General features: G+C 39.6%; 1 protein-coding gene across 2 annotated transcripts in view; it reads right to left on the bottom strand.

Moving 5' to 3' along the window:
- Nucleotides 1-21,964, bottom strand: part of b3glcta (beta 3-glucosyltransferase a) — a 62,310-nt gene that overhangs the window by 20,723 nt on the left and 19,623 nt on the right. For both annotated transcript variants that reach the window (XM_056374845.1, XM_056374846.1), the window contains exons 3-6: nucleotides 20,382-20,421; nucleotides 9,069-9,178; nucleotides 1,538-1,614; nucleotides 727-838 (exon numbers count right to left, since the gene is read on the bottom strand). In XM_056374845.1, coding sequence (XP_056230820.1) covers nucleotides 727-838; nucleotides 1,538-1,614; nucleotides 9,069-9,178; nucleotides 20,382-20,421 — 339 coding nt within the window. The remainder of the gene's footprint in view (nucleotides 1-726; nucleotides 839-1,537; nucleotides 1,615-9,068; nucleotides 9,179-20,381; nucleotides 20,422-21,964) is intronic.

Here is a 21,964-nt window from a genome sequence, read left to right as displayed (position 1 = left end):
AGCTCAAACTTGTGTTGTGAAGGCTTGATAACAACTACAATTAGCAACAAAAAAGCCACTTTGCTAAGCTTGATTAAGAATGTGAAGATTGGCACATGAAATATTTAAATGCTTATCTGCCATATGGACTTTTTTATTATTCATTTTTATCTTTATTATGAGTTTTATTATTATTATCATTAATAGCTAATTTGCTTGTACTGGTAATGCCTGTCTGTGCATATGTATGTTCTCTATCTGTTATTACCTACTTACCCAAAATTAAATTGCCCTTGTGGATTAATAAGCTGTATTGATTGATTGAAAGAATCTTTTCATTACATCCCAAATGTATGATTTCCTGAATGCAGCGATTACCCAGTATTTATTCGATCTACCTCACCAACCAATATACAAGAAAAATAATTTCATGATTGGAGAGACAGGGCTTAAATTAGGTCTACAGCAGAGTATGGAGTGACATGTCTGACAGGTTATACTGTGAGCTGGCAGAGATCAGTACAGCTCGGCAGCTGCAGAGGAGCTGGAGCTGACCTGATACTGTATCTCTTAATTGAACTGATGATCAGCTAAGCTGGAGCTTAAAACAGGAAGCTTTGGTCTCAATGATGAATTTGGCAAAGAGAGACATAGCAACAAAGAGACAGAGAGAGAGAAAGAGAGGGAGACAGAGAGAGAGAGGGAGGGAGAGAAGGGGGAGGTTTAGAAAGAATATTGCATACTTACTTTACTCTTGTCAAATTTTGCAAGGACTTGAACGAGCTTAGTCATCTTCACATTTGTTTCCTCCTCAAGAAATACAATCCAGGATGAGTTTTTCCCAAAAGAGTACGATAAGCTGAGGACACACACAAAAAAAAAAAGAAAATGGGAGTATCATCAAAACGATCGTTGAATAATAAAACAAGAATAAATGGAACTTTGCCATTCACACACAAACTCTACAAAAGTCTGTCTTTTCATTTCAGTCCAGTCTGAGGAACTATCTAACTGAGGCTCCTGACCCACTCAGATAAAGGCAGGCACAGAGTTTTCCCTAGAGGGCAGAGAGACAAGAAAACATCACAAGTACACAGGCTTCTTTTGAGGGGGGTGGGGGCTCTGTAGTGGTTTGGGGTGCTTTTGTTGATCTGGGTCCTAAATCTTTACGATGGAAGAAAACAGATTCAGATGTTATTTCTCATTTCCCCAAAACAATTATTGAAAACATATTGGATTTTTGAGAAGGCCCAAGCATGAAGACGACTATAGCGATCGTCATTATCATGCTATTCAGACGGCAGTAATAGGTTTGTTGTCACAGTCATGGGCACATTAGGAAGGCATTTATCATTATGCGAAGCAATCAATCTCAGTTATTGTGTTAGTAATAGCTTCTAAGCGAGCTGTAACTTCAAAACATGGTAAACAAAATATTCTCAAAACCTAAAAGTCCAAAATTTCAACTTGTAGGAGGGACACAATGTGTGGAACCCTTCAGTCTCATTTTTAATCACATGCTCAAGCAATCCTGAGAGTTGAGTTCAGGGATACTTACTAAGGCAGCAGAGGAAGGATGCTCCAATCTCCCTCATTATCTGACAGATTGTGAAGAAGTAAAACTGTCGGTGGATTCTGAAAGAAACGCCACACACACCAGAGATAATTTTTAGTAACTGTACAATAGCTGCACAAAGCTAAAGACAATTAAAGCAGCTTTTCTGCAGAGATGGTTAATGGTTTGATCAATGCTAATGAGCCAAGCCTGCCAGACTGTCCCAGTCTGTCTGGTAAGATCACTATCTCACCCTTACCACTGGTTTTGGATGTTTTAGTCCATTTATTACAAATTGCATATACTGTGAATTAAAGCTAACCACTTTACAATCCAGGCTGGTGGGATTCATTTCTCTATGCAGCCAAACACTTTACTATTCATGTCTCTAAACTATAAAAGTCTATTAGCAGACTGTCTAAAGTTGCTTGAGTGGTGTAATTTATCACAGAGAACTGTATCCATTTGTTTTTGTTACTGTTACATTATCATTGGATTATTTTACTTCAGTTTGAAAAATCTGCACTTGCCTGACCTCACAACAGCATTGTGTAACTTTGACAAACATAAGCACAGACTGCACAGACTGCAAAGTCAGAAAAGTCTGATAATGCTGGTGATCTTCTATATTCTTTAAAATGTCAACAAATCCCATGGAAAGGCCAGAACCAACAGTAACTCTATCCTACAAGGATTGCCTGTGTTGCTAAAGCCTGATGTGCTATACACTTCCATTGTTGTCCAAAAGCAGATCACTGCTACACTGATATGCTCCTTCAATATGGTCACTGCAGTTTATTTTAATCCCCCATACCCTGTCCTGCTGCCTTAAATATTCTCCAGAGCACCACATTTATTAATTAAAATACACTCCCCAATAAATGCACTATTAACATTTGTGGAAGAAATAAAGTGCCCTGCTGGTTAATGACATTGTTTGCCTCTAAAAATCATCTTCAGTAGGAATGAGTCAGTCAAGGTAAACAAAATGAAATGTCCTGAGAGAGGGACTAATGCCTGGTTTAGCCTGTTGGACATTTTTGTCTTTCAGATGGTCACTGTATCAGATTTTCTGATCATTCATTTCATTTCTAAATTCTTGCTATTTCTTGGCTGAGAGATAACAGACCCCAAACAATCATAGCTTTCCGTCTTGCACAAATAGATCAATGTTAAGGTGCCGGGGAACCAACTTCACTGTTCCACTTGACAGCATCCACAATGAATGTTTACACATGTAAACACACTTTTATGAATGAAAATGAACCTGGAATCATTCATTCGCCCACTGGTCAGTCAGAGAGACGGCAACTCTGCAGGTGCACAGAAGCTGTGGGACTAGGCGAGAGAAGGTCATTATCACGCTCATATTATGTAGTCTGACCCTTACTCTGTTTTTTTTTGATCTTCCTGTGACTGGTCGACAATATGATGAATGTGTAATAATGCCAGCTTTATCCTTTAGAGGGATAACATTTGTAAATACGCTGGTATGGTGCATTTAATCCAATAATGCCCTCAGAGTTGCTGCTCCTGCCTGACCCTTACACCACAACATAAAATTTTGGTAAGACAGAAACACCACCGGAAACAAGAGCAAGATACTTCAGGACATGGACAGTGCACACAATCACGTCCAAATGAGAAGAATCTGTTTCAGCAAAATTTCCCATGGTGAGCCTGGAGAGTGGAAGGTGTGTGAGGATCGTATTGGGGAGCCAATGTTTCACACTGCGAGGAAAAACAAAGCAGCAGAGCGGAAGACCCATTGCTTGATTACTGCATGGTCCACTCATCATGCAGGAAGTCAGAGGGAAACGTCTCCTCTGAGCCGTTCTGTCTAACAGCAGCCTGTTTGATTTAGGCGATGGGTCTGACACTGTTTACACTTATTAAACCCTTTTAGTCAGTTGAGGTTTGTGAGCTCTCATCTAATATGAGTTTAATCTTCAAGCTAATAGCATAATGACACCTACCATGTTTTATTAAACTACTCTCTACTTGACATTCACACCATTGCTGTTACATAAGGGAAAAGTTCAGTAGAAAAGAAGGATAGTATCCCGATAATACAATCTCAAAAATGGAGCTTTTGCTTCTAAGAGCTATTGACATTCTTGTGATAAAGGGGACGTTCAAGAAGAAGAAGAGGCTGGTTCTTTTCATGGCAATTGTGTGCAAGCTGCAGATTCCTAATCAACAGATAAGAGCTGGTCATTGTGTGGACATGCCTGCAACGAATAAGACACTGATTGCTTGGTGACTTGGGAGATGATGGGGGTCACTGAGACCTGGTTGTGATGGAAAGACAGGAAGCTATGCTTTTAAGCACAGGAGCGGCTGGAGGGGAGAGCGAGGGATTGATTGAGCTGCCACCTGTCAAAACTACTTCAGCGATGAGCTGCAGTCAAAAAGACATTTATGATGGCCAGTTGAGCTAAGCCAGTGAAGGACTAATCTATAACTGAAGAGCACATTAAAAGATTTTCATCATCACAGTGGCTCCTTACGCACGACAAAGCACTCAAAATACATGGTGTACTGGTCCACTACTGAGTCTAATGTCATTCTGTTGGACTGTGCATCTCTATGGATATGAGCATTGGCTAAATGACAGAGATACTATATAAATGTAGCGTGAATTCCTCCCAGAAGGCAGAATGTCAAGACAGCAGGAACATGGGCTGTGAGCCGCCACATAGAATACACAAGTTCCTATCTGTGTAAATCTGTGAATATCACAAAACCTTCTGCAGTCTGACGAGGGCAAAACAAAACAGAAATATCTCTTGTGGGTGAAAAAGCCTCGGCAACAGAAATACTGATCATACATGCGTTTCCTGTCTCGGAGTTGCAATGTGTCATAAAGCTACAAGTTATCAGTGATGTTGGTCTGAAATTTTACATCTTTTGTGACACTAACTCAGCTTTATACATTTACGAACCTATAGCAATGCTTTCGATCACAATTCTGGTCATTCAGGAAATCTAAAGACAACTGGATAACAAGAGTTTATCCTAAACCTGAACCGTCTTTCTTGAATAGGAATAAAAATCAAAGCTTGTCTTAGTTCTCTAATGTCTCTGCTGTCTTTCTTTATCTCAAACCTGTGTTGGGCCTCAGCACACTCAAAATAATGGGTGAGAATAACCTTTCCTTTGTTCCAAAGACAGAGGAGGGCCGTTGAACTCCCAGGATCCTTTGCCTTTTCACACCTGGGTGCTACTGGTCCAGCTACTACTGGTCACTGCGCGACCTAAAACGCATTATGTCACCAGGTCAACAAAACCTCTGTCTCCCCTGCTCTCCTCTCTCTCTCTTCTTCACCCCAGCTGCAGAAGCAGCAACAGCTCCCCTTCTCTTCACTGCTCCCACAGGGGCACCAACAACAACAACTCCTCTCTTCACAGCTCTCTTCTCCGCAGGCCAGCTCGGAGCAGACTGCTGCACTGCACTCTGTCTCAAAGGCACGACACGAGAGCCTGCATGAGATTAATCAAGGGTGAACAAGTTTAAATTAGTGCCCGTGGCTACAACACAAAGTCTTCCAGCTGATTTATACAAGCAACAGGAGCCACGAAGCAGAGGTAGCATCGAGTGGCTAACTCTGTAAGAAGAACAAATGAGCGACGAGTGATCTCAGAGAAAGCCACGTAGACAGACTGGCCTACACCCCCCCCCCCCCCCAAGGAAGCCACACAAGCCTGCAGCTTACTGACTTTAAACAAAGCAGCACGGTGGAAAGGACCCCCCCCACCCCCCCTCTCTCCATGGACTGGTAATGTTAACTGGGCCTAGGGTAGCACACAGCCCGGCTAAGCTATGGACTGTTTAACTCTCACAGTGTTTTGTATTGATTTGGCTCAATGGATTCCCCAAGCTTGGCTTTTGTGATGTCTGTTTACAGTTTGGTTAACCTTTATCCTACATGAACTGGCCTTAAACAAAGAAACACGTTCTCTCTATATCCCACATGGCTTGCGGTCCCAGCGGCCATCTTTGATTCCACCATCTCATTTATACTTTCCTTTGCTTAATCCATGTGGTCCCAGCTGGCCATCTTTGATTTTTTTTTTTTTTTTTTTTTATAATTTTGTTTGCTTCCCGTTCACAGTGCCATTTTGAGTCGTCCATTTTGTCTTTATTGTCTGTATGTTAAATCAGACAACTTCTACCTCCTGTAGCGTCGGTGGGCTCACAACAGCGGCTCAGCACGCGGCATGTACAGCTGTTCTGTGATTTTTAAATTAAAAAAATAGTGCGTGAGTGTTACGGATGTCAGACTGTTTTGTAAAACCTGTACACAACGTTTTACTCACCCAAACATATGTTGCTCTAAAACATTTTCAAGTTTACATTTTGTGTTGTGAGAACATGGATTAAGGTGTATGAGGGTAAAGTCAACCATGGAATGCTTGTTAGAGCAACACTTTTAGAGAGATAACAATTCTTATTTCTTTCTGTTTTATTGAGGATGACAGACTTGTAGGTCAAAGATATGACCAACAACAGCATGAGTTCTTTTACAATAAAAAAACTCCTGAACTAAACAGTTTTTGCAGCCTTCTCTCTCCAAAATTAAATTATAGTGTTGGTGCCCATATGTAAAAAATGAGCTGCCAGAAGGAGGAGATCAAATAAATTCCATCCCCGTTGGCAGAGAGAACCATGGGAAATAACAGATCTGAAGTTCTAAGAATAAAAAATCTGTTTTGGGCCTGCAACCTTTACACTGCAGAACTCCAAATCCTTCAACCTTTTCAAGCTATTGATGCTGTAATTTTGGTTGTAGTCATTAAGTTAATTATTAATCAGTTTCAATTTGAGATCTAATATATTTTATGACACTGAATCAGTGAATTGGCTTTTTTCTCCATTTTCAAGGACGGTACTCCCAGGTAGATTTAGTGTAAATGAAATCCTATTACTTAATGTAATTATTCATCATCTCTGATAGCTATAACTGATAAAGTGTTCTACCAAATCCCAAACACTGGATTTCCTGATATTTTCAAGATATTTCAGGCCATTATGCAAAACTTTCCAATGGCTATGTGCCAAAAACTCACTGTACATCAAACATGTTTCTACAAACTGAGCAGATCTCCTCCGTTTGATCTCTTTCCTTCAGCATCACAGGAACACCCTCTAAGAGTGTTAAATGGCAGAATTATAAGCTTTTGCATGGTGTGCCTCGGAGGCGGGACTGACGTGGTGGATGGCTGGTTGTAACTCATGTTTTGCTAAAGAAGTTGGGGGTGGTAGTAAATAAGCTAAATGGGAGTTTAAATATTATCTATATACTCTGATGTTACTAAAGCAATCAGTTTTATGCATCCAATGTATTTATTTGCTGCATTTTTACTGTGACATCCAGCATCAACAGAATCCTATGGTTAAGAAGCAGTTTTTCACAACAGTCAGTAATTGTTATCTTAGATTCTTAACTTATTTCCAGGCACATGAGTTTTTGTAACTATGTACATTATGATGCAGTTAGAAGAGGATTTTTTCCAAAATTTAAATATAAAATTAAACAAAGAAATAAAACAAAAACAAATGAAGTATTATTTTGCTGTATTAAAATGGGAATTAAAACAGAAATGGCCAATGGATATTGTGAAAATGCAAAGTGCAATTTAAAATCCTGATAATGGAAAATATTACATGCAAAAGCGTAAATTGGAAAGTGCAATGGAAAAGGTTAAAACATAAATAAGAAAATTGGAAAGGGAAGATAAACCTTCAATATATAAAGTTATCATTTGTTTTTGTTTTTCCATTTTCCTCTCTCCCTTTACTGCCCTTTTCAATTTTGGCATTAAATATTTGGCTTTTCATGATGTCTAAATCAAATCTTTTACTCTGGGTGAGATCATCCTCCATACTGATCCGGATTCAGATTCAGCTACTTTCTAGTACACATCACTCACTCTACTTTCATTTTCTGTTCTATCAACATTTATTCTGTGCAGATAACTTATCTTGATCATGAGTTTGGTCTTATATCGTCTTGAAAAGTTCTCCAGTCTTTACTGCAACCTGTTGTAGAAGTTGCGAAATAAACTTTTCCTCAGACTTAGTTTGTGTAATCGCATGCAACAGATACAAAAACACCAGACATCTCTGAGATCATAAATCCAAATACAACATGATGTGGTATTCATTAAGTCTGTCTTGTCTTATAAAATCTGATGTCCATTAGTCTAACTATTTTTTTCGTGTCAAATCTTATCTACTAGCAAATATTGATGCCACTATTCATTACAGGAAACAGGAAAAAAACCTTTCCAAATTGTGGACAACCAGAAAATCAAAACTTGTGCCCCAAAACTTTGACTTGTCAGATGTTATTATTGATAATATATATGGAATTACCTTCAAATAATAATAACAGTGCTAAGCAGAGAAATAATGACTCACTTTGATTATTTATATATTTTTTCTGTCAGTTTGGGACAGTCAGAAAATAATGTAGACAAAAGGCGTATGGCATCCAGCAGTGGAGGAGACAAAGACAACAATAACATATGAACCCAAATAGAAGATCTAAATTGGTCTCTTGGTAGAGGAAAAACAGCAAGCTTCAGCTAATTTACTGTAATATTGTCATTAGTGATGCTGCATTCCCTATTTAACCAAACGAAATATAAGTAATGTATTACAACACATTTCATCCGGCTCTGAGGAGATTTAATGAGCAGAAGCATGAGGCATTTTGACCTGCAAATGTGCTCTCTGTCTTCCTATGACATGATCCTCATGTAATTTGTAAAACTTCAGTGAGCCCATGAAATGATGAGTTTATTTCCCTGGAGAAAGTATATATTTTCTTTTCCTCAAGCCTTTTTTTTTGGGGGGGGAAAATCTGAATTATAAGCAGGAATTACAATATTCATTAAGATGAACATATGCCTTTGGATGATCATCACGTCTCATTAAAAATTGAACAGAAAGTGGCCAGAAATGGAAAGTTGACTTGTTGAGTAGAGCAATACATATCTGAACATCAAAGCCGCACAAATGTCTGGATTTCCTAAATCCATAAAATTATAAGTAAGCACACGATTTGATGTCGCAAGGAGCTGAGAATGTTGCATATTTTAAACTACACTTTCAAATTTTGGACTTGAATGTACTTTAGAAGTTTAATCTGGAGGGTACCATGAATAATTCTTCATACCATCGTTCAATATTTAAAGTTATGAGTACTGAGTAATAGTGTAATAAATGGAAAACACTTGGCAAAGCTTCATGTCTATTTAGTCAGATCATGCCATATGTACTTTTTCCCCAATTGGATTTCCAATTAAAAAATTTAAAATACTTGACTCATATTTAAAAAAAATCTGTGCTGACACCATGTGGCAACATATACAGCTTACAACAACTCATATATTCAGATGTGACTTTCGCTGCTAGTGATGATCACTACCAACAAGTACTTCTACTAAAATTTAAATACGCTCGTCATATGGCAAAACAAGAGCATATATGTATGTTGGTGTGAGTGAGAGGTGGCTTGAATCTTACCTCTGTGAGACTGTGCGCTTGCTTGAGTAAATCTGCTCTCTGTCTTTCTGCCTGTGTCACATGGAAGTAGTTGCTTTGACTCTGGATGATGAACACTATCTCCCGCAGGTCTGGGGGAATACAAAGGACAGAGATGAGAGACTGCTCGCATGCTGTGAAAAAGGATCATGCCAATCGATGACCTTCTGAGAGCAAGGCAAGATAAGAGTCACGGTCTGAATAACTGAGGTGACTTTTTGCTAATCTCCATTATTGGTCTGGTTGTAATAACCAGCACATCAAGAGCTTAATTGGCTTGGGGAGAGAGTATGTAAATGTCACAGCCCAGACTGTGTGACTTAATAAAAGATTAACAGTCAGAGGAGTCTTTCTCCGAGGTGCCGTAACGCCCAAAAGGTTGACATAGCCCAGCTGTCTACTTCTGGCTGAGCGACACAACTGCATTAATGGTAGAACTCATTATCGCCACTGCATGTGAAGGCCAAGGTTAACAAGCAGACACAAGCTCAATAATGTCTGTTAAAGAACTGCTAATTCTGGCTGCTTCAATGCTGATGACATGTTTAGATACCATCTTTGTCATTGACCCAAGCGAGCTGCAGCTCCGCTTCATGTGAAATCCATTTACAGGGCAGTAATAGTGACACAGCTCAGTGAATAACGACATTGACTGCACAAACAAGTCCACATAAACCCTGTGGCTCTCACGACCAGTACAATCAAAACTAGACCGATGGACCTGGGGCGAGGACTATAAAAAAAAAAAAATCTGTCATTTTGTCTTTGGCTCTGTACAATTACATTTGACAACTCCTAAATCCTGTAAGCTGTCCCTCACATCAAAATAAAGTCTGCAGTACCTGGCTGGAATCACTGTGACAACAAAGGATTTCAAGGATTTAGGGCTGAGAAGCAGGAGCCAATGTCCAGGTGTGAAGTAAGAAGAAAAGAAGAGAAGAGTTTTCCTGCTATGACAGGCAGCTCAAAAACTTCGCAGCAATGAGATGTGCAGGCCTTTTTTGTGTACACGTTCCTCTTAATTTGAGCTCAAACAAAGATAACAGGCCGTGTGCCAAATAATTCTCACTTGCTTTAGACATTTTAATTACCCACCAAAGTATTTGTACAGAATACTGTCATAGAGGGAATACCATGACATAAATTAGGATTACCAAAAGCTTTGCAAAATTAGCTGACTAAGAGTATGTTAGTGTTTAAAATCATAAATAAGTAACAGCCACTGCTGACAGGTCTGTAATCTTCCCTCTGGAATAGTTGTATAAAAGCAATACCGCAATCACCGCCTCGCAGTTGTTTGCCTCGGCCAGCCTGCCAAATTGCAGGAAATATGGTCACAATCTCCCCTTCCTGAGTGACAGCAATGAATAAAAGTAAACATTATGATGTCACAGTGAAGTTGTCCTATTAGACAAGACATTTGTGTTAAACTGTGTCATAATCAGAGTAAGAATTTGTGAGTTATGGCCTCAGTGACCTTGACCTTTTGCCACCAAAATCTAATCAGTTCATCGCTGAGTCCAAGTGAATGTTTTTGCCAAATTTAATGAAATTCGCTCTGTGCACTTCTGATGTATCAAATTCATAGGTGAGGTCCCAGTGACCTTGAACTTTTTAACTTTTGCCCACCAGAATCCATATTGATTAATATTTGAGTCCAAATGGACTTTTCTGCCAAGTTTAATGGGATTCCTTCAAGGCGGTCTTGAGATATCACATTCAAGAGGCTAAAAACATGTTTTGTGAGGTCACTGTGACCTTGACCTTTGACCACTAAAATCTTATTATTAGTTAATCCGTGAGTCCAAGTGAATGTTTGTGCCAAATTTAAATAAAAATGTTAATTATTATTATTATTATTATTATTATTAGTTACTGAGATATCATATATTTACGAGAATGGGTGGACGGATAGACAGACGGACAGCCGTGCAAATGGACAGACATACGTACAGACACGAGGATGCACGGACGGACGGACAAGTCAAAAGCATTATGCCTCTAGCTCTGGCTGTCTCCGGCGAGGAGGCACAACAACAAAGAGAGGGGAAGGGCGAGTGCTGACAACGGCAGGATTAGATGAATTGCCTCCTCCTCAATTACACTACTTGAACCTATTTCCTTCCTGGGTTCAGATATTAGCACCAGGGTCAGGGGTAGACACTATGTCAGAGTACAGTATCTGTGTCGGATCTTTTTAATTAAGTGTTGGTGGGTGTGTCGCTCCTTTGCTGCGCTCATAACAGTGACCCCATTGATCCTGGAGCCCTGGTGAGGGGGTGGATTTACTTGCTAAATCTCAGCATGTCCATCTCCCAACAGATCTAACCTCTGCCTAGAGCCCAGCTTAGAGAGCGAATACCACTACACCACCTCTAAATGTCCTTCTGCTGAGTTTGCTAAATGAATGACTATGTATGTGTGTGTTGTACGTGTGTGTGCATTTGGTTGGACATAAAGCAGTGCATTTTAAAGCCCCAGGTGATCCTCCTGATACTGCACAGTACAGCAATAATACCAGCTGCATGAGACTAACAGCAAAATCAGATAAGCAGTTTGCCAATCCCTCATTGTGTAGATAATGCGTACCCCATGTCAAAGCAAAGGAGAATGAGGGGTAAAAAAAGAAACTAATTAAGACTGAATTCACTGGCCTTGGCTCCACACTAATGGGTTTCGATTAATCATCAAACAACGGGGAGAAAAGGGGAAAAGGAAAAATCCTGTTACAGCGCTGTTCTTCCTTCACCTCCATCATTCCCTGTGTCCTTCTCCTCTCAGGTAGAAATCACCTTCGTGCACTCCCTTGGCACTCATGGCAGACAGAAGTGTGCAATGAATATGTCTACCTGTATTTAATTATACAACACATATTTAAAACAGTGTCTTTGACGCCACTGATGCCACAAAGCACGTTAGTATTGAGATTATCCAATGATGCCTCCAGGCTGGGAGGAATATTAATTAATATTTTCAGAAGAAGATGTACATGGATTGCAGTGACTGCTAGTGTTTGGGAGACAGGTTGCTTAGCTGTGGTGATTGGTGTGGTTGCTAGGGTGTTGGTGGATGGTTGATTGGATAGGAGACAGCTACATAGTTGCTAGGAAATTGTGATACTTGAGTGTGTCTACTCTCAATGGTCTTTAGGTTGTTGTGCCATTTGAGCAATGAGAGGTATTTCAGGTGTTCAGCTTCAGAGCTTTTGCTGCTCGTATATATATATATATAAGAGTCCTTAAGCTTGAGAGAAGGTGTACATCTTTAAAAAGCATCATTAAACCCAGTGGTTTTCTTCTTTTTTTTTTTTTTGGGACTTTTTAAACTTAGAATTAAATTTGTGGTACACATTCTCGTGCTAGCAGCATGGCTGTAGGGTCCCCATGGTCCCAGAATAATGAATCATATACCTTTTTCCACCAACATTGGCAGGTATGAGCAGGTTTTTCAACCACTGGTAAACTTGTTGATAAAAGCTCATTGACCCCTTTTCCACTGCCAGTTGAGTTTGCCTTTCTGTTAGGCATGAGGACACACAACGGCAAGGAGTGGTGTTATCACATGAACTTACAGAGCACACACACTGACGCAAGGGAGAAAGAGTGAACTGCTCACCGCCGTGAAAACTGGTAAAATGGAACTGTCATGTCTCATCTCCGGGGTTGGTGCTCTCGTAAAAGTGAGATGCTGCGACTGGCGATTGTGTGTTATTTATTTATTTATTTATTATATTTTGGGCATTTTTGCCTTTATTTGGACAGTACAGAGAGACAGGAAATCCAGGGAGAGAGAGAGATAGGGGATGACGTACAGCAAAGGGCTGCGGGTCGGACTCGAACCCATGGCCGCTGCTGTTAGGACTAAGCCTTAAATGGTACAAGCTCTACCAGGTGAGCCAAGGCGCCCCCGCAGTTCACTCTTTCATCCCTGAGCGCAAGCTAGCCGCAGTGTTTCTGGCGTAACAGCTGGGCAGGTGACAGGTGTGTCTTCAGTGTGTGTGCTCTGAAAGATGTCACAGCAGGAAAAAGGGGTGAAAATTAGCAGGTTCACCCGTGTGTTGTGTTTACATCAATGCCGATCGGAGCCAGAGCCAATAAATACCTCCATCTACTACAGACTCATTTGACCCGGGTGTAAATGCCGATTACACCCTTTTACACTGCTGACAAAAGCCTGATGTTAGCGGGTCTCAGAGGGTTTTTTTAACCAGTGGAAAAGGGGGCTATACTTGAAGTTTCCTCTACCACCGTCATGAGATTCACATTTGTTGTTTCTTAGTGAAATGACAATGTCAACAACAATTACATGGATTGCTATTAACTTTGGTACAGACCTTAATACCCCCCCAGCATGTATACTAATAACTCCTTCCTTGACAAATTCCAATGTGTCTAATGCTTTGGTTAACGACTAAATATCAAATGAAAGAGACAGAGGGTTACAGAGGAGATGAAGCCAAAGCCCCGATCACCTTGGTACAGACGATTTTATTTTTGCCAGACCGATGGAACTAGAAAGCATGAGTGTAGTGTTCGCTTATCTCGCCTCACTTCTTCTGTATTCCATAGAGGCCACTCCACAAAAAAAAAAAAAAAAAAAAAAAAAAAAGACAGTATCAGCCTTGAAATATATTGGTTGAAATGAGACACAGGAGAATTCTGCCTCCTTCTCTCTCTGATCTGATGCTTTTCTCAGAGCATGGAGCCACTCTTTAAAGGCCATCACCATCTGGTCTATGGGCAAACTCTGTGCGAAGGCTTTGAGTGCTGTGTGTACTCACTTCCTCGCCGTCTCTGCATATAAGAGGGGAGAGGATCAGACTGATTAAAGAATCAAGGCTGGTAAACTAAAATGAGTTAGTATTCCTAGGGGTGCGCGCACACACACACACACACACACACACGATGGTGTAGTAAATATCCACACTTGAGTGTAGATTGTGTGCTGTCGTAGTGGCGTGGCCCTGCAGTGTTGTCACCTCATTGACACAAATCAATAGTGACACTTCCTTAGAGCAGGATGGCAGACGTTGCCAAGTGGCAGAGAGGCTGAGAGCACACTGACCTCTAGGCACTCCTGCAGCTCTGTCATCTCCATCAGTGTCACAGAGCAGGTGTGTGAAGTCACCAGAACTGTCACAGGGACGCTTCATTCCAGCCTGGAGTATCTCCATCCACTCAGTTAAATAAACACAAGTCCACATTAACAATGAACAAATAAATGTGTGCCTAAATTTGGAGTGCAGGATTTGAAATCCGGTTCAAACTTCAGCGAGAGAAAAGAGGAGCAAAAGGATGGGAAGCAGATCAATAGTGCAATTTCAATGACAAACGTCTGCAAAAACCTAGAGGGATAAGATTCTGCGAGTGGGGCCATTAGGCTGTTGTGAGAACAATGAAACTGTCATGGTAAATCCAGAGCTCTTCATTGCCAGCACATATTCAGAGATGACAGAGGATGTCAGTAGCTCATTTCCATAGTCGGCAGGTCTGACTCCCCATCCAGTGGCTGATTGTGCTGCTGTAAAACCTGCTACACTCCAGTGACTCACATCATTGGACTCCCCAAGACAAGATGGCTCAGAATCTGCCTCTTCCTAAAAATCCCCCCTCCATCTCCCTTCCTCACGTCCAAAATGGTGCATCTGAGAGACAAAGTGCACCGAGGAGAATGAGGTTGCAGTTTCCTGACCAAACTAACCATGACCGTCACAACAGATAGCACCAGGATTTAATAGCCAATCCACAGACATATGGTGATATTCAATCTGGAAGCCCAAATTCAATATAGCTAACTTTTTAGGCTGTTGAGAGTTTGATTTAGCCACATAAAAATAATTTACTTTCCTATGGGCAATCATCTAGTGTGGCACAGGCCAATGTGTCATGCAGCAAGTGAAACGATTTTCTATCAGCCTCCTTCTCATATTAATACAGACTTATAATTGCCTTGCACAAGATCAATAGAGAGCATGGTGTATTTAACTTTCAGCTTACTACTGAAAAGGTCAGTGTCATAAATATCTCAGTAAAACGGAGAGAGGGAAACAGCGGACAGAAAGGGAGCGAAATGAGGAAGCAAACCAATAGAGAGATAGGGAGATGCACCGAGATTGCAAAAACAAAAGAGGAATTGTGTGTGTGTGTGTGTGTGTGTATGTGTGTGTATGTATGTGAGATAGAGAGGTATGCACGAGACAAAAAGCCATCAGAAGGAAAAGTCACTCTCCTGTAAAAATGAGCTCATTACAATTTCCTCCAAGTAGTAACACAAGACATACATACACAACTATGGCACGGCAGATGCAACACGTACAGGTTGGAAAGAAGGGTCTCCAACCTGTGATAATCGCACTCATTAGAGGTTCTCTGGAGTTCATGACTCCATGGACAACTCTGCTGAAGACTAATGAGTGCTGAACTCAACCCTTAAACCTCACTTAGCATCAATAATTCAGGAAGCTGAGGCAATTAATGCTGAACAGATTCCAGGTTTTGTATTAGTAATTTGTATTACGAAAACGGACGAGACACCACTTGAAAATAAGCTTGTTTTTCTCGGATTTCTGAAAAGTTGATTTTTTTAAAACATGCCTGATTTCTAACCAGTGTTGTGCCAGTTCACACTTGAAAAGAATTAGTTCAAAGTTCAGTTCATACAGATGAAAATGAACTAGTTCACGTTCAGAGTTAATTTTTTAAAATTTTGAACTAAAGTCAAAGTTCTAAAAATGAACTAGTTCACGTTCATTTGTTCCGTTTTTCAAATAAATAGGCCACTCTTCTTTTTCAATAGAACGTCCTTCAACCCATCCATCACCAGCCCCAAATCATTGCCACTCCCAAACTGAATGAATTATAGTATACCTCTGAAGAATCACAGACATTAGTTACATTTAGGATCCTTATATGAATATAATCCATCTTAGTCTTCACTTGTTTGTTCATAAAACTGCTTCAAATGCTCAACTGGAGAGTGGCTTCAGCAGTAGCAGATGTGTTTGTACCATCTGTGCACCAGCCGTGCTGGGCCGTGTCTATGGAGACGTCGTGCGGCGCGCCGTAAAACTGTTGTAAAACGTAAACTGATTGGTTCAATTCAGTGTTCACAAAAAATATGAACGTGTTCAATGAACGCCATTCATTGAACACGTTCATGCAGAATGATGAACGTATGTGTGGTGTTATTTTAATTTGCAAAATAAAGTCATCAGCCGTGTTCGGAATAATGAACAAAGAAAAGCTGAGTTAATACAGTTTTGTGACAGGCAGGCAGCCAGGCACTGTAAGGACAAGCAAGGGGAAAAGAGAAGGGAAATAAGGACAAGTAAACACACAGGGAATGTAAGACAGCATGCAAGAAGAGTTCAGTCAACATCTTGTGAACACTGTAGCTTCTTGAAGACACAATGAATATCCCCCTGGCCTGAAGAAGCCGACTCCAAGCCACTGCATGAATATAATACAATTGCGGAGGGGACAGTAGCACTGCTTTCCTTGGCTTAATTTTTGTTATAGTGATAATCTGATTTAAATTCTGGCACGACATCTCTACTCTCGAGCAGTACCATTCACTGTTTGTGCTGCAGAATTGCCCCATACCCTCAACTATCAAACACTATACATCAAAAAGAAAAATCCAGCTTTAATAAAAATGCTTTTGGCAATGTACCTTACATGTGCTATTTGCGGGAACATTTTTCTTTCTCCCACAGATAAAGAACCAAACCTATAGGTCATTTATTTTGCTACATCAACAATACACATGTGGCTTGGTGTTATTCCCTTAAAGCCAGAGAGCAAGGCTTTCATTTCTACATTTGCATTTTTGCAACACACTTCAACAATCACACTAAAAAACACAGATACTGGCCATGAACAAAGTAAACTGGAAAAACAGAGAAGAGGCAGAAATACTAATTTCTCCACCACTGAACTATGACACAATGCAGCCATGAGTTTCCTTCAAAGACCCCTCTGAGGAAAACCAATGTTTTGATCTGGTTAACACGTCAATATGGTGTTTTTATATAATACAAGACATATCATTAGTGATAATAATAAGCAGTCAACACCATGGCTGTATATTTCCACCTTGGAACTGCAGTGAACCAATGACAGTCTCATAAAAACGGATTCAGAAGGTCAGGGTTTCATACGTCACAAACCTAAGGAACCAATCCTGTCAACCTCCGGTGACGGAGTGGGAGCAAAATAAACCCGAAACCTTGCCAGTACAGAGAGCTAGAGTTTATATTAGCACAACCACTAACACTGTGTCAGGCTCTGCCAGTTACAAGCTAATAAACAACATGATAAAATAAAACATGCTATCTGTGCTAACCGTTCTGATACGTCTGCTAGTCGCCTCATCCGAGTCTGGGTCTGACTGAGGCTCAAACATGTGACTGACTCTCACTGATGTTTCCCACACTAAATGTCTTGATATGTTCTGCTCTTTCACCGGTCACCGAAACCTTGTCAATACAGAGAGCTTGAGCTGAATACATTACTGTGATCTGGGTTAAAAGCCAACTGAATTTTAGTCAAAACCACCTCATTTAGACATTACATAAGAGATAAGAACATTAATGCCCTGGATCTACTTACTTAAAAAGCTGTGCTTGGCACACAAGACATCAAAATGTCTGACTCAATTTCGAACTCAAGACTTTTTTCCATTCATTAACAGTTACTCTCGTCTAAATGCATTATCTTTATACCATACATGTATGTACCCTAAACCAGGAGCAACACTGGACATGACCTCAAACTACTTTCTATTAAAAAGTTGCTTTAACTGAAAATATTCTTTACATGCATCATTATTGGTTACTCTGACTCATCTACTGTGACACTGTGCACATAAAATATAATCTTATCCATGTTATCTCTTTCTTCTTCAGACCATGGGTCTGAAATTCACAGAAATTCACAGAATTTATTGGGCTAGACAGCCAAACGTTTTAAACATTTATATTACTATGATGTTTGTTATTGATTTTTTATGATGTTATGTTGTCCTATAATATAAACTGATTTAGAGAAGAAAAATGCCATTCCAGTGTAATATTCCTACATTTATAAACTAGTTTTATTGGCCAACTAAAGAAGAAGTGTGCTCCTGTCAGCTAACATTTATACTGGCACTATGAAGCTACAATGAAAGCCCAAACAAACTACTGGATAAATAAAAGGTGTATTTCTGGTTCCATTTTTTGATTGTGTTGCAGGAAGTTATGCTACATTCAACAGGGACTTAGGGTTTTGGGCACTGACGGAGAATGTACAAATTAATGCACATTTTAAATGTAAATCTCCCACATGTAATAGTGCAGCAACAATGTTCAGCAATGCTGAACGTTTTGTCTTCCTCAGGCATTTAACGTAGGTGATGTTCTCCAGGGTTTCAGCTATCTGAGCTGTTGAGATGAAGCATGTTGATGCAGTAAAATATTGCCAGAGGAATAACACTGCCATTTGTTTATTCTAAAGATATGTAATAATGTAGACACACTGCAGTGTGTACATAATGTGTATAAATAATTTTCTTATTTTGTTCAGACTTACGAGACATCACTCTAATCAGATTTGGCCCCCCCTGTATTCCCTCTAAAGAAACACCATTTTATTACTTCACATTATTTCTAATACCTTCTAAAAGGTCACCAGCTCCTTTAAAATAAACAAGCCAGTTATACCTTTTGAAGTTTGCTGTATTGTTAAAACAATTGGAATTCCAACTTTCCTTTATTCCTCTTTTGAATTCCTGCCCATAAACAATATTCTCTGCAGGCGAGCGTAGCTTTTCTGGTGTGACAAAGGGAATTACTATGGCAGTGCCAGATAGTGCAGCTCCATTTTTCAGATAGCTGTCTGTTTGTATTTCCTCTCTGTGCTGACGTGCCAAATGAGAGCATTATGAAGTTGCTTTTGTGTGCTTTTGCGTCTGTAGTGACCCAGTTGAATGAACAACAGGCAGAGGTCCAGAAAACTGGCTCCAAACTCTTCTGCAGGCTCCCGAAAATCACACTCAAATGGTGATTGTATGAGCCCCCTGAAGCATGAAAGGCATGCATGAGATCTTTTATTTGCTCTACTTATGAAATTCCTGGTTGCCGTCAAATCGATAAAGAGATGGGACTATATTTGTGAAAAAGTCTGAGGAACTCTGAAGATTAATTTTTCAAGGTAGGCATCAGACAAAAGCCCCTCACACCGTTTTCATTTTATAGCATTTGCTATTGAAATTTCACACTGCCCAACATTTCATTTCAAGACTTACTATTCATGATGATATCAAGTGATAGTGTATTTCAATCCTTTGAGCATACAGTTCATTTAAAACTGAAAAATACTCAGTAGTAGTTCATCCCTCTGAATGCCTCCAACAGTACAAATTAGTTCCACTGATGGAGACAGATCCACATATCAAACACAAGAACAAAGCCCCAAATATGACCGGCGCTATGAACAGCAGCTTTGAACACAGGTTCGATCAAAGACAGCAAAAATATAACTGATAAAAATGAAATATGAATACATATATAGTTTAATATACTGTATAATAGTCTTTAGCAAGACCTTAAATTACAGCCTGAAAATGACAATGTTATTATTTAGTATGTACAGGGTATCAATAAAGTACTTCCTGGGTACTATACATTATTGAATAAGGAGGTAACAACTTTGTTAATGAGACTTATATATATATATATATATATGTATATATATATACATATATATACTGTATATATATTTATTCATTCATTTATAGTAATGCAAGTGTTTTGCTACTTTTATGACATAGATATTGTAAGAGGACATAAAGAGTAAGTAATTAATTAATATGTACTGGGTAATTAGGAAAGTTTGATAAATGCTAAATGCTAATCTGTTACTCCCCAATTCCCTCTTGTTACTAATATCACAAAAATAATTTAAAAAGACAATTATAATTTCATAAGGCCTAATGTAATGTCAGCAAATGTCTTGTTTTGTCCGACCAACAACCAATACTAGTTAGTTAATTATCACATTAGAGACAATTAAAGCACCAAATGCTCACAACAGAGAAACTGGAAATAGTTTGCATTTTTACTTTAAAAATGACTAAATCAATTATTAAAATATTAAGACAATTTTCTTTCAATAGGCCGATTGATTAATCGATTACGCCCCATATGTAGAAAACATTTACACTGCAATATGCAGGCTGTATTCTAAATCGTTACGCAATATTTGACACACATTTTTTTTTTGGTCTTTCTTACTTATACAAAAAACGAAGACTTACCCAGTTGATTGTTGTGGATGACATGCACATCATCTTGGCTCTGAAAAGACAGAGAGATTTTTTAATAATTACAGCATCAAAAAAAAAAAAAAAGTTATTCAAACACGTCTTCAAAGAATGACCTACATACATCCACTTTTTTGTTTTAACAAAAGATGTAGAAAATGGCTTGTGTGAAGATGCTCAGTTTCAGCTAAATACTCTATTTCCTCTTCCTAATCACTAATTAAGACTTAATGATACTAAATATGGAAACCCCTGAGGGTTATTTGGAGAAATAATGGGCGATACTCCACGTCATTAGTCCTTCTTAATTGTGTGGATTTTGTGCCTGCAGCATTTAAGCTGTGAGCATTCAGCTCAATTAAGGCTTTGAACACTGTTCCACCTCCAGAGCTGTCAAGCACACGCGGCAGACCATGGAGGGATGAGTAAATCAATCACAAGCCGAGCAAACTTTGAAGAGCTGTCTTTTACCTCCATCTTTCAGAGGAAATCTTTCAGTCTTGGGAGAAGGCAAGAGCGTGCGAGTTCTGGCTGTTTCCAGAGCTCTAGAACGAGAGCGGCAGAGTATTAATAGATAATGACAAACCGAGGCCTGTTTTGATTTATGACTTCCTCTAGACTAACAATCATTTCACTGGCAAGCTGTTGCAGCCTTCAGAGAGCTTAACTAAGTCATAAATTCACTCTCAGCGGGTGTGGTGCAGTAGTTACAGGGAATCACAGTAGTTTGGAGGCAGTTGTGTGAACCAGCCTCTACGTAACCCACAATATCAGCACATTCAGAGGACTACCAAGTTTCATAATAGAGAGCAACCTATTAATTTAGCCAATTTCCTGCCCATGAACAGCTTCCTGCCTCTGTCGTGACTACACATCACTTCAATTTTTTGTAGGGAATATGTTTCCTGCACTTCCTATCCATCCTATTATATTCATCAAATCAAGGATTGAGTGTTTTGACAAGCATCAAACAAGCACATTTTCCAAATATAGAAATAATAGCAGAAAGGTCACCAACTATAAACATGTACACGGAGATGGTTCGTGCGTATGTCACGCTCTGTCTTCTCTTATTTTTCCAGGTGATCAGAGTTAGAGGCAAATGTATGCATAGGCAGACAAGATCATATCAGGGTGATTTAATTCAGTGGGTACAAGACATCAGCTTAATTGGACTCAGTAGCATTAGTCATGCCCACAAGGTTTCTGTCTCATCTTATCACACACTACTCCTCTGAAATCATTTCCTTAGCTGAAGAGAGAAGGCACCTCAAGTAAAAAAAAAAAAAAATGCATCTCGTAAGTCAGGAGAATCCGACTCATTATCAGATAATTACTCATAAAATCTTTCAAACTTGAAAATATATATTACGTAACAACAGGTTAATGTAGACGGAATGCTTCTCAAAAGGAGGTGGCAAGTAAGTGGAAAAACAAATTAAGCAGCGTAGGAGTTTGTCTGGATGAATCTGGTAGATGGTATAAAGAGTGGCAGGTGCAAAGTTTTTCACTCTGTCTCCTGCAGCACAACACAACTCTCCAGCAGAGAGGAAACAGTAAATCACTGCACTGTCGCT

Source organism: Seriola aureovittata, chromosome 4 (assembly GCF_021018895.1).
Source record: "Seriola aureovittata isolate HTS-2021-v1 ecotype China chromosome 4, ASM2101889v1, whole genome shotgun sequence".
Taxonomy (NCBI): domain Eukaryota; kingdom Metazoa; phylum Chordata; class Actinopteri; order Carangiformes; family Carangidae; genus Seriola; species Seriola aureovittata.
Note: the sequence above shows the minus strand (reverse complement) of the source record. Positions and strands in the feature narration are given on the sequence as shown.